Source organism: Oratosquilla oratoria, chromosome 2, assembly GCF_046742065.1.
Source record: "Oratosquilla oratoria isolate Oo_2021 chromosome 2, ASM4674206v1, whole genome shotgun sequence".
NCBI classification, from domain to species: Eukaryota; Metazoa; Arthropoda; class Malacostraca; order Stomatopoda; family Squillidae; genus Oratosquilla; species Oratosquilla oratoria.
This window is the reverse complement of record NC_134778.1, coordinates 75,429,191-75,442,560: the sequence shown is the minus strand read 5'-3', so window position 1 is coordinate 75,442,560 and position 13,370 is coordinate 75,429,191. Positions and strand designations below refer to the sequence as shown.

At 37.2% G+C, this 13,370-nt stretch overlaps 1 protein-coding gene across 1 annotated transcript; it reads left to right on the top strand.

Moving 5' to 3' along the window:
* Positions 1–1,450: 1,450 nt before the first annotated feature.
* Positions 1,451–12,674, top strand: l(1)10Bb (BUD31-like protein). The gene is made up of 4 exons (XM_076211010.1): positions 1,451–1,670; positions 8,307–8,429; positions 8,679–8,845; positions 11,975–12,674. Exons 1-4 carry the CDS (start codon positions 1,577–1,579, stop codon positions 12,023–12,025), a joined length of 435 nt encoding a protein of 144 aa, XP_076067125.1. The 5' UTR covers positions 1,451–1,576; the 3' UTR covers positions 12,026–12,674.
* Positions 12,675–13,370: the final 696 nt, after the last annotated feature.

Genomic DNA, 13,370 nt, shown 5'->3' with positions numbered 1-13,370 from the left:
GTTTGTATGGGGTAAACAGAGTTTCTAAGGACTTCAGAAGGAATACAAACTATCCTGCTTTGTGTCAGCCATTTTTCAGTAATAACAACCCTTGAATCGAGTTTGACCTAGCTGTGGATAAGTCAGCTAAAAGCTACAAATCCTTTGTGTGTGTGTGTGTGTATATATATATATATATATATATATATATATATATATATGTATGTATATGTATGTATGTATATATATGTATGTATATATATATGTATATATATACATATGTATATATATATTATATATATGTATATATATATATGTGTGTGTGTGTGTGCGTGCGTGTGTGTGTGTGTGTGTGTGTGTGTGTGTTCTCCTATTAATTCTATGACATTTTACTTTCTAGAAAAAGCTGTCATGACTCGCTTAGCCTAGCCAAGTAGAGCTAGTGAGGACTTCTTGATGCATGGCATAAACCTTTGTTTTGATGAATATGAACAGCAGCATAATATTGCGAGGATGATAATTACTATATCCTAATGAAATTTCATGTCTTCACTATGTATATATATTATTCTAGAAATACTCCTTGTGACACCATTTCCTTAAATTTGGAAAATTTCCTTGAAAGTGAAAGTGTAACATTACGAGAATGTTACTAGTGCTTTGGTGTCAAAGGAGTGAATGAGACTCGAGTGAGTTTCATTGGTTTTATTCTGGTTAGTGCGAGTGTCGACCTAGGCTGGGTCGGGCTCCGAGGCCTGCCCTATCCGCAAAAGTGACCGTGAGGCCCTGGATCGCGCACCGCTGGTGACGAGTACAGAAGAGAACTGAACATGGAAACCCAAGCCTGTTTCTTTATATACTATTCTTGCGAACCGAAAGGTAGCGGAGGACTCAGATTGACAGAAACGTGGTTCGGCAGGGCCTAGTTTGTGATTTCATGAGGATACAAATGCCTGCAGTGCAGGCGTAATATAGACTTAACCTACACCAAAGTAATACAAAGCCGAAGGCCAGCTGTTTCTACAACACATATACATTCCTTGTCCATCCCATTTCTGCAGCGGCGATACTATAAGCCAAAATATTGCATAGAAGCACATTTGTACTATTTACCACAAAAGCACCGATACTGCCACTCACAGCTGTGTTTTGATGTATTCGTCTGTACAGCATAAATTTATCAATTATCATAGTTAGCTTCAAATTCGGTGTGCGTGTATGTATGTGTGTGCACGGTTGTTGAAATTGGTACAATACAGAATTATAATGATGTAATCAGTGTTAAAAATTGCCGAGATATTTTATTGACAAGCTTGAAATGCGTATAAAAACAGGAACTATGAAAATAAGGAGTAAAAACAAATAAAATATCAAATAGATATTACGATGCCTCCCAGAGAAGGATATAAGATCTTTATGGGAGAACATGAAAATAAAGAATTAAAAGTTGAATTGGGAGCCGTAACAAAGACAACACAACAAATCGTCGACGACAACGATTGGTAGTGTTTACTGTTTTGGAAGTTAGTTCAGTTGGCTGGACGTGTTTGTCCTTGGAATTTTATTACCAGTTTTAACTGAATTAAAAACTTAAAATATGCCAAAAGTTAAACGAAGCAGAAAGCCGCCTCCAGAGGGATGGGAACTCATCGAACCAACATTAGAGGAACTAGATCAGAAAATGCGAGAAGGTAAAGTGAATCAAAGGATAACTTTGGATATCGTTGTTCATTTAAATCCCAAATGAACAATGTGAAATGAATCAGAGGATAACTGGATATCAGATCAGATTGCATGTAAAGGTGAAGCTTTACCTTCCCAATGATGTTTATTATTTTTTATTAGGTGAAATGTCGTAATGTCGAGTTATTGAGATTATTTGAATTAGCTTAATTAATACGGCTGTCTCCGTTCTAAGTTTTCTTAACCCATTCAACTCCGATGACAAGATGTCTTGTCATTTGGTCAAATAAAACAAAAAATCATAATAAAACAACAAAATGTTTGATGATCAAACAGCACCAGAAAAATATGACGTCGTCAGGCCTCCGAGAGGAGGAGGACTGTTGACGTCATAGTTTTGGGGTGCTGTTTTATCATCAAACATTTTGTTGTTTTTTTTATGATTTTTTGTTTTATTTGACCAAATGACAAGACATCTTGTCATCGGAGTTGAATGGGTTAAGGTTAGGGTTTGGCCTTTAAACAACGAAAACCAAGAACAAGTTATTCAGCGCATATAAGTGCATCAGATAGGTGACTTGGGAGTAATTTTATAAAATAAAGATTCAAAACTATGCAAGAAGAGCAGGTGTGTGCATGTCATCTGTAAATTGGTAGGTATGCGCGAATCCGCGGATGATGCCTCCATCGCGGATGCGGTCTCACTAAACGCCGACCAAAGTCGACCAAAGCCGACCAAAACCACACAATGACGGTTTTGCTCAAATGCATAATTTATATATATAAAATAGCATATGGTTGCATTATTTGACCTATTTTCTTTAAAATGTGTGATTTCCATGTAAAATCATCAAAGAGAAGTTACGTTTTTATCCTCTGCAAAATTACCAACCGGCAACCAACGCCGACCAAACCCAAACAATGATGGTTTTTGCTCAAATATAAAATTTTAAATAAAAATTAGCATATGGTTGCATTATTTGACCTATTTTCTTTAAAATATGTGATTTCCATGTAAAATAATCATAGAAGTTACGTTTTTATCCTCTGCAAAATTACCAACCGCCGATCAACGTCGACCAAAGCCGACCAAAACCACACAATGACGGTTTTTGCCCAATTGCATAATATATATATAAAAAATAGCATATGGTTGCATTATTTGACCTATTTTCTTTAAAATGTGTAACTTCCATGTAAAATCATCAAAGAGAATACGTTTTTGTCATTTGAGCAAAAGCCGTCACTGTTTGGGTTTGGTCGGCGTTGGTTGCCGGTTGGTAATTTTACAGAGGATAAAAACGTAACTTCTCTTTGATGATTTTACATGAAAATCGCACATTTTAAAGAAAATAGGTCAAATAATGCAACCATATGCTATTTTTTATATATAAATTATGCATTTGATCAAAAACCATCATTGGTCGGCTTTGGTCGACTTTGGTCGGCGTTTAGTGAGACCCTCGCGGATGTAATGATTACACTGTCATCTTTTGCAACCTGTTCGAATGGGTATGCCTCAGTTTGAATGCTTGTAACGTTCAGTACATGCGCAGAAGTTTCAAATTGTTTTACTGTTCTGCAAGTGTATGCCCAGTTCTTCAAAACTATACTAATTTTCACTGATTTGAATGCAAATTTTGATATTAGCTGTGGCAAATTAGTTTTGGTATTTGTTCAGTTGTGTACATGGACGGGATATAGCTTTTGAAAATTAAGAATTAAGTTGGAAATTATAATACATGAACATAATATGTGATTTTCTTGGCAGAAATAAAAATAGAAAATACCTTGCTACAAGCAAATGTACAAACGAATGAAGTCGCTAGCATAGGATCAGGACGCCATCTTGTCGTTTATCAAGTGTTGTCTGCCAGGTCCAGTTGGGGCCTGGTGTATGCCCTCTGTACTTCCGCCATTACCTTACGAGGTATACATTCTTGAAGGAATGCTATGGAGCTGAAATCCATGCATTCCTTCAAGCTATGAAAAACCTATATACCCCGCAATCAGAAAGAGTGATTGAACAGGCCGCCAACATCTGTGATGACAATGATGATAATCCAGATGACCTTAAATTACAGGTACTGATTTACTAAAAACACGTTAGGTTAGACGAATTTATCATCCTTTCATTTCTTCAATGTCGGTATCTATCATAACAAACATGGCATACCATTCGTCCGGTGTGACTTCGTTACTTACGAAATCTGTTTTAGCATCTTTTTGTTTCTTATTTCTGCCAAGAAAACTGCATATTACATTGATACATTATAATTTACAAAATGATTAATTTCATAACGCTATATCATGTACATGTACACAACTGAAAATTTACCTTAGTTTTCCAAGTAAAAATCTAAAGGTAAGAAACTAATCTATTAAATATTTAATGAAATAATTATATTTTTCATTGTCTTTTCTCCTGGAGGAGTGATTTCTATGCCTTTTTCTTTTTGGCTACCCCCCGTGTAAGGGGGAAAAAGCCTTTGGTATACAGTATGTGTGTATGTATGTCTTTTCTCCTGGATATGAACAACTTTAAAATTGTTGGTAATGATGTGGCTGTGTATTTGCTGCTGATAAAATTTGCCTTGCCTGGTATCTGGTCGTTTTGCTACATGGCCAGTTCACTACCAACCATTTCGCTACATTGTTCAGTCATTTCGTTACATTGTTTCAGTCGTTTCACTACATAGTTCAGTCATTTTGCTACATTTCGCTACACTTGTTTTTTGCATTTGTGATCCAAATGATAGAAAATATAATGTATGCAGGTTTATAAAGTAACTTTGTAGACGATAGTAGAATGTCATGTGCATGAAATGAATGGGCATTCTAATAGTAATGTGCATGATTTGTCACTGTTTCATAATTATCTGCCAGATAATCTGCCTGACGACTGCATAAAACAAGGCCCAATAAAAACTATTTTATCCGTCACCAAATATTCGGATCACAGATGCGGAAAAAAGTGTAGTAAAATGACCGAAACAATGTACCAAAACGACCGAACAATGTAGTGAAATGCCTACTCGACAGTGAGATTCTCTGATACTTATGTCGTAGTATGTAAAGGGTGTTGTTGACAATACTTATATCATTATGGTATGAAATTTGACCCATAAAACCATCACATGTCAAGTTGCATGTCAATTGGGACAGCAGTTTGGATTTTATGGGTGATTATCTCTATATTGACAGTGGTTGCCATGGCAACATGAAAGGTATTAGTAAGAATATAAAAGGAAGGCCCTACATTGTTTTTGACATGCTCAGATGATTTGCTAACCCATAAAACCTTCACATGCCAAGTAGCATGTCAGTTGGGGCAGCAGTTTGAATTTTATGAATGATTATTTCTAAATTAACAATAGTTGCCATGGCAAAATGAAAGGAATTAGTATGAATAGTATAAAAGGAAGGTCCTACATTGTTTTTGACATACTCAGATGATTTGTTGATCATAAAACCTTCACATGCCAAGTTGCATGTCAGTTGGGCCAGCGGTTTGGATTTTATGGGTGATTATCTCTAAATTGACAATAGTTGCCATGGCAACATGAGAAGTGTTAGTAAGAATAGTATAAGAGGAAGAGCCTGCATTGTTTTTGACATGCTCAGGTGATTTGTTGACCCATAAAACCTTCATATGCCAAGTTGCATGTCAGTTGGGCGACAGGGTTGGAATTTGTGGATGATTATCTCTAAATTGACAATATTTGGTGGTAACATGATAGGTGTTTGTAAGAATAGTTTAAGAGGAAGGTCCTGCATTGTTTTTGACATCCTCAGGTGATTTGTTGACCCATAAAACCTTCACATGCCAAGTTGCATGTCAATTGGGGCAGTGATTTGGGTTTTACTGATGATCGTCTCTAAATTGACAACTTGATAGGTGCCATGAAAAGGCAAATTTGGTATGATGGAGATGTTCCACATTGTTTTTGGCATACTCAGGTGATTTGTTGACCCATAAAACCCAAGTATTCCAAATTTAAAAAAAGATGAACCAGTGGTTTAGAATTTATGTGTACAGAATTTTTACCAAAATCTTTACAAATCACCACCCTTAATTCTCACACTTTGTTATGGTAAAGTTTAGCCAAAAAATTGGAATAGGAAAATAGTAAAAAAAATTGTATCTTCCTTATTTTTCAAGCTATTTAGAAAATTTAAAACATATTTTGTTTCTAATGAAATGGTCTTTCATATGCAAGAAGAATTTAAGGTTAATTTTTTTTTTAAATTGTTTGCCCATACTTAACTTTGGGATTTTGTGAGGGAAAGTGCCATAGGCTTAGGCTTATGAAGAGGTAGGGGTCAATTTTTAGAAGTGCACACCTATGCGATACAACCATTGCTGACTGTGAATATAAGCACACCTGCAATTGACACAATTCGTGGCACAGTTGGTAGAGTTCCCAGCTGCCACTACAGAGGTCTTGGTTTGAATCCTGCCCAGGCCTGAAATAATTTCAGTATTGCTGCACTGCGGGTTGTTACTACAACTCTCGTGGGCGGGGAGTTGGGGGTGTGTGTGTGTGTAAGGTCACAGCATTACCCATAGATTGGTTATATACGAGTTCTGAGCTCTCTTCTAGGAGGGAAGTAGTTGTTGATCATGAGTCCAACACGTGATCCAAAGACCTAGGTGAATCCTACTATTTCGAAGAAATTATTGAAGATCCAGTGAGCTATTGTCTTCCAGCCTTAGCTGAGCACAAGAGTAAGCACCATAGAACTTAGTCAATATTTACATACATATACCAAAGGCTCTTTTCTCCATTACATGGGAGGTAGCCAAAAGACAAAGGCATAGAAACCATCCACCCATTCCATCCCCTACATACAGTACTACCTCTCATTAACGGACGTTAATTAGCTGTGTTTGCTGTGTTTTCGGTGTATTTGGTGCTGTTGTTTAGTGCTGTGCAATCACTATGCCACCCAAAAACCACTCCAAATCAACAGATTATTCACATCAACGGACACCGTTACCCCCCTTTTAGTCTGTTAATGAGAGGTAGTACTGTACTCCACTCCCCTCTACCCTCTTCCTTCCCTCTCATCTTGGCACCTCCTGGATGATGGGTCATCCCTGCATCTTGTCCACTGTCCTAGGTCAGAAGCAGTGTTGCAAGACACAGCACACCCACAACAAGGCCACTTCATTAATTTGGTGACCCCCCTCTTCGTCCCCTCATGTAGAAAAGGAGAAGATGGGGAGAAATCCCTTTGGGCTGCATCAATTTATTTCTCATACATATTCCCTCACCCCTCATGCATCACAGCATCATCCATACACAGCCTTTCTCCATTCACCCATATCTTCTGTCCTCTCCCATCCTTCCTCAACAGACATTCCCCTCTTTCCCATTGTCCCTTTTACCCCATCCATCCATCTCATCCTAGGTCGCCCCCTCATCTTCACTTCTTCCACCTCTGCCTTAGTGAAATGTCATTTTGATCTTTGTCAGTGGTCTATATGTCTCTCCCACAATCTTGCTGATATATCTGTGAGGTAACAGGTTATCTTTTATCGACATTCCCAAATTTTTCTCCTCTTGCCTTTGTAATAGGTTCACTTCCCTAGAAGTAGTATATGGATGGTCTCTGGCCACTACTGCCCATTTTCACTACTTTGCATTTTTTGGTATTTCACATGCTTGGTTGCATGTAGAAATAGTGTGTCAATCTTTTACAAAGGATTACAAAAGAGGATCATGCTGACAGGAGACCTTTTGGTCCATAACTATGTTGGATGCAAAAAATTGTAATAATGATAAAATAAGTAAACATAAAAAATTATAACAGCATAAATAAATAAACAAAAATTAATGCATAGGTATAGTTAAATAATAAACAAACAGGAAAATAGTAAATGATAATAAATTGACATAAATAATGATGAATGAAAATCAAGCAAATAAACAGACAAATAATAACAGATAATATAAAATGGCAGGCTTTACAGCATCTTGCATAGGTGTTTATCTAAACAAATCTTAAAGCTTCAAACTGAACTACATTGCACTGCCTCTGCAAGAAGTTTATTTCATTCATTAACTACATGGTTGGTGAATTTGTTTCTACCCACATCCAAATTAAGTCTGTTTCCTGACAGTTTAAGATCATTATTTCTTGTTGGATTCTCATTCATTGTGAAAATTTTGTCACTTTTGATGTTGTCCCCTTTATCAAGTCTCCTCTGTGTCTCCACTTTTTTAGGGAAAAGATTCATATGCTTTAGTCAGTTTTTGTATTATTTATTTTTGATATTTGGAATCTGTTGTGGCTCGCTAATGTACTTTTCCAACCTGTCAGTGTCGTTATTGAGATTCAGTGACCATGTGCAAAGAGCATATTCCAAATGTGAATGAACTAACATTTATATAGCTTGTTAATGGGAGATGGAATTTTGAAGTCAAAAGATCTTACATTCAGTCCTAAAATCTTATTTGCAATAATCTACTGCCCTCCTTATTTTTCATTCTCATGATTTTTGCATCATCTGCAAACATGTTGGTATAGCGATGGGAGTTGAAAGGGCAGAAATGTTCCTATCCCATCTATAACTGCCTTGCTTTGCATGTAATAAACAAGTGGTTGAAAGAAATTTTTATTTTATTTTATTCTTTCAGCTGAAACAGAAACACATGAAGGAAAAAGGAAAGTAGAATCCCTATGGCCCATTTTCCGCATCCATCACCAGAGGTCTCGCTATATCTTCGATCTTTTTTACAGAAGGAAAGCTATCAGTAGAGGTAGGAGGAAACTCGGATACATTACATATAGAGAAGAGAGGTCAGAAGTCCTGTGGTTCAATGTGCAAACAGAAATTAGTTAATTATATTGTGAAATGATGTTTGGAAATTTAAATGCCCATATAATACACATTTCATAAATTATGTCAAAAGGATGCTCAAAATCTCAGAGAGTACAAAACATTACAGTGATTATTATTTCACCTAGTAAACTGTTCCCTATGACCTAATTATATTTTTGTTTGCCAGAGTTGTATGATTATTGCCTGAAGGAGAAAATTGCAGACCAGAACTTAATTGCCAAATGGCGCAAGCAAGGCTATGAGAATTTGTGTTGTCTTCGTTGTATTCAAATGAGGGATACCAACTTTGGCACAAATTGCATATGCCGAGTACCAAAGGCAAAGTTAGAGGAGGTAAGTAGTCATTTTTGAGTACAAGTGTACTCATATAGAATATTGTTATATGCCAAAAATTATTATTCATTGAGCATTATCTGTTGGGAAAACAAAATATTCATTTAATCAGAAAAGATTAGAAAAAAGACACATGAATAAGATGGTGAATGATAAGCTGATGTATTAGTGAGAAGGTAGGTACAGGGAACTCCACTTACATTTATAGTGAGGTCAGGTGCACAGTCAGTGTCATTAGCTTAGTCCGGGGCCTAGACTTAAGTTGGGTCATGGAGGAAGGGAGCAATCTCCAGGTCAGGTCACTTACAAGCCTGAGGTCAATAGCAGGGTCACTAGTTTAGATGAAATGTACAGTAACCTAACTGCTATGATTTTGTGTGTACAGAGTAAATTTATTCCCCTCAAATCAATAAAGAAGAATACTAATAAAGTAAAATCCCATTTATCCATGTATTTACATAAATTGCTATTAAACATAGGTTTTTTATGAAACATTCCAAATTCATTTATGCATATAAGTCTGTGATCCAACTTAAAATTCAAAAGTGGCATGTGTTTTTCATGCCATCCACATATTGATAGTATCTGTTAACATATCAACTGTGATATTACATTCCCATCGACATGATGCTGCACGATGTTACTTACCTTGACTTTTGCAAATTGTTTGTCAAAGTGCCCCGCCAGAGACTACCAAAGTCAAAACCCATGGCATAGGAGGAAAAATGTTTGAATGGATTACAGCATGGATCAGTGACAGAACAGAGGGTCACCATTAACAATGTAAAATCCAAATGGGGAATGTTACTAGTGGAGTTTCCTAGGGCTTGGTTTTGGGTCCCTTTTTGTTCATTGTGTATATAAACAACTTAATGGGATTATTAGTGATGTTTGTAAGTTTGCAGGTGACACTAAAGTAGGATGCCAAATCAGGTTAGGAGAAGGCACCAGTATATTGCAGGAAGATCTTAACAAATTGTTCACATGGTTGGTGAAATGGCCAATGGACTTCAATATCTCAAAGTGCAGTGTTTTAAATGTAGATTTACTCAACCCAGAAAGCAGATATAGATTAGATAACACATTTTCATAGAAAACTGAGTGTGAGAGAGACTTGGGAGTGCTAGTAAGTTCTGACCTCAAATCCAGGAAACATTGCATTAGCACAAGGAATAGAGGTAACAGAGCATCAGGTTTCATTGCTAGGATGGTTACGAATAAAAGTGCCAAGGTAGTTATCAAACTCTATCTGGTGTTAGACCCATCCTTGATTGTGTGGTACAGTTTTGGTCTCTGTCCTACAAAATGGATATCAATTCACTAGAATCAGTTTAGAAAAGAATGACCAAAATTATATATGGGTTCAGAAATTGGCTTTACAAGGACAGGTTTATACACTTTAATTTACACTATCTAGAAAGGAGCCAAAATAAAAGGGAGGGAGGGGTTTGGATAAAATTGGAGTATGTGGGGTGGAATGGGTAGGGGTGGATTTTATACCTTTGTTTTTTGGCTACCCCCCTTGTAAAGGGGAAAAAAGCCTTTGGTATATGTATGTAGAAAGACACAGAGCGATCTTATAGAGGTGTTCAAGTGGATCAAGTGCTTTAACAAGGGGGATGCAGACAAGGTCATCATTTTAAGATTATAGGGTAGGACTTGTAGAATGGATTTGATATGGACAAATTTAGATTTAAGAAGGAAATAGGCAAGAACTGGTTTACCTATAGAGTGGTCAGTGAAATGGAATAGACTTGGTAACCATGTATTGAGTGCTGCTTATCACAACTCATCGGTAGTGTTGATATGATATCACATACATACATGCCACCTTATGCAGGCAGTATCAAACTCAAGTGAGTCCAAGCTGTGGTCATAATGGCATCAAATCCACCTCTACTAATAGCAACAATCCCCCCAGGAAGAGTGGGAAGAGTACGAATATCAAGCATAAGCTCAAAGTGGTGGCATAGCATGAGACAGGAAGGAGGACCTCAGGCATTGTCCACACCATGGGTCCTAGTGAGATCAATCAATCCATTGTCCCTAGTCTCTTGCAGAAGACCTGTAGCCTTCATGTAACTGGCAACAGCTTCTGGGCAGTACCAAAGTGTTGTCATCTAGGGATTACAAGTTTTACAGAGTGGACCACTGAGAATAATTACAGTATGCACCAAAACCACTCCCATTGGATACCTACATATACCAAAGGCTTTTTCCCTCTTACAGAAACCAAAATCCTCCCCATATGATATCACATGAAAGTGACTTGGTCTGTATACCAATAGTCTTCCTTTTTATAAGGTTGATAACCATGAAAATGACAGGAACACAATAATATGCCGTAATCCTAAAAATCACACACCTTTCACACTACATTTCAGAAGCACCACAAACAGAATGCAACAATAAAACTACACCAGCAGAAGATATCTGTTAACATAAATGCCACCAATGTTCCTTTCTACCCTCAAGGCTAGTGAGGGAGTTGTGCCACCTAGCAGGTTTTCAGTTTAGACAGGAAGAAAAGCACTTGGATGAAATTGCTATAATTAATCTTCATAAAGAAGTCACTTTCTATATACCAAAGGAATGGTAGCAGGCAAAGGTAGGAAGGGAGCTGGCAGATAAGATGAAAGCTTATTGGGATGGTTTGTGTACATGGAAAGAATGAGTGAAAAAGGATTAGCAAAAATAATGTGGAAAGCAGAGGTGGAGGGACAACCAAAAATGAGTTGAATGGATGGGATGAAAGGAGCTTTGAACAAGAGGTGTGAGTTGAGAATGGTCGTGTATGGATGATATTCTGGCACAGCCTGAAGTGATTTATCCCTGTATTCTCAATTTTGTTCATGAGGGGACAAGCAGGGATGGTTGCTATATAAGAGAAATGGCCCTATTGTGAATGTACTGTATCTTGCTGTATTGCTTCTGACCTGGGTAGTGGGTAGGAGACAAAGATGACCCATCATCCATGAGGAGCTAAAATGAGAGTGAAAATGGGTAGGAGTGGGTGCATGCCTTGGCAGGCTACCTCCCTTACAACAGGTAAGATACCCTTTGTATATAGATAAACTTAAGGAGGAGTTATGATGATCTTGCCAAAATTAATGTTGTAATCATTTTCAGGGCAAGATTGTTGAATGTGTTCATTGTGGCTGCCGTGGTTGTTCAGGTTAACAACACCAAGGAAGGATTTGCCATGAATTGCTCATGATATTTTCCCAGGAACTCGTAAGCTCACCTGACAGACCAATGTGATTTTGGTAATACCAAAGCAAATATATATGACATTGCTTGTTAATTATTTTCATATTGATATAATGTTTGAGTAATTTCATTTTCCTGGAGATACATGAATGATCATATTTGCTTATGTGTTTATGTTTTCTGTACTATATTAAGTAGCAGGAGCCTTGCATTTATCGCAAGCCAGATTTTTTTGCTATTGACAGCATCAAGGTAAAAATTGCATATAGTCATGTTGTTTCATGGTTAAGAAAAGGTAAGCTTTTAAAGGACAACGATTCCTTCAGACACAAACACTGATGCCAGAAGCAGTGAATTAGATTGTGAACAGATGCCTAGAGCATTTCTTTTTGAAAATTAATTCATGAACTAATGAACTGTGTATTGAATTCATTCCATTGTAATCATTTGAGTATCAAAGAACAATATTTTTCTTATACTAATCAAGTATTGTCTCATTCTACACAGCTCATATTTTTAGTTTTATGATTATGTAAACCAAAAGTTATCCTGTGCTTCTGTGCTTTCAGTGGTTTCTTGCACTTGAATATTTATAGGATAAAGATATTTGATTATAAAAGTAGTTTAATTACCCTTCTCCCTTGAAATGAGTATATATATTATACATATATATATATATATATATATATATATATATATATATATATATATATATATATATTATACTTCTCAGGTTAAATAATGATAATGATAACAGTTGCCATGAGTTCCTTTGACTGGAGATCTGCAACTCCACAGTGGCTGGCAGTGGTCCTCAGGCCATTCCACAAAACTCTTGAAAGAAACATTAGACTTGACATACATATACATATACCAAGGCTTTTTCCCCCTTACAAGGGAGGTAGCCAAAAAGGAAAAGGCATAAAATCATTCCCACCCATTCCATCCCTGAATGCACTCCACACCCCTCCACCCTCCCTCTCATCTTAGCACCTCCTGGATGACGGGTCATCCCTGCACATTGTCCACTGCCCTGGATCAGAAGCAGTGTCGCAGGACACAGCACATCCACAGCAAGGCCGCTTCATTAAATCGGTGACCCCCCTCTCCGTCCCCCCAAGCATAAAGGAGAAATCCCTTCGGGCTGCGTAAAAAAATTGCTCACACATACTACCTCACCCCCCATCCCCCCTCCCATTCCACCTCATGCATCACAACATCATCCATATACAACCATTCTCCATTCACCTGTCTTCTGTCCTCTCCTGTCCTTCCTCAACAGACATACCAAAAAGCCTCCATATCCCCCTTATAT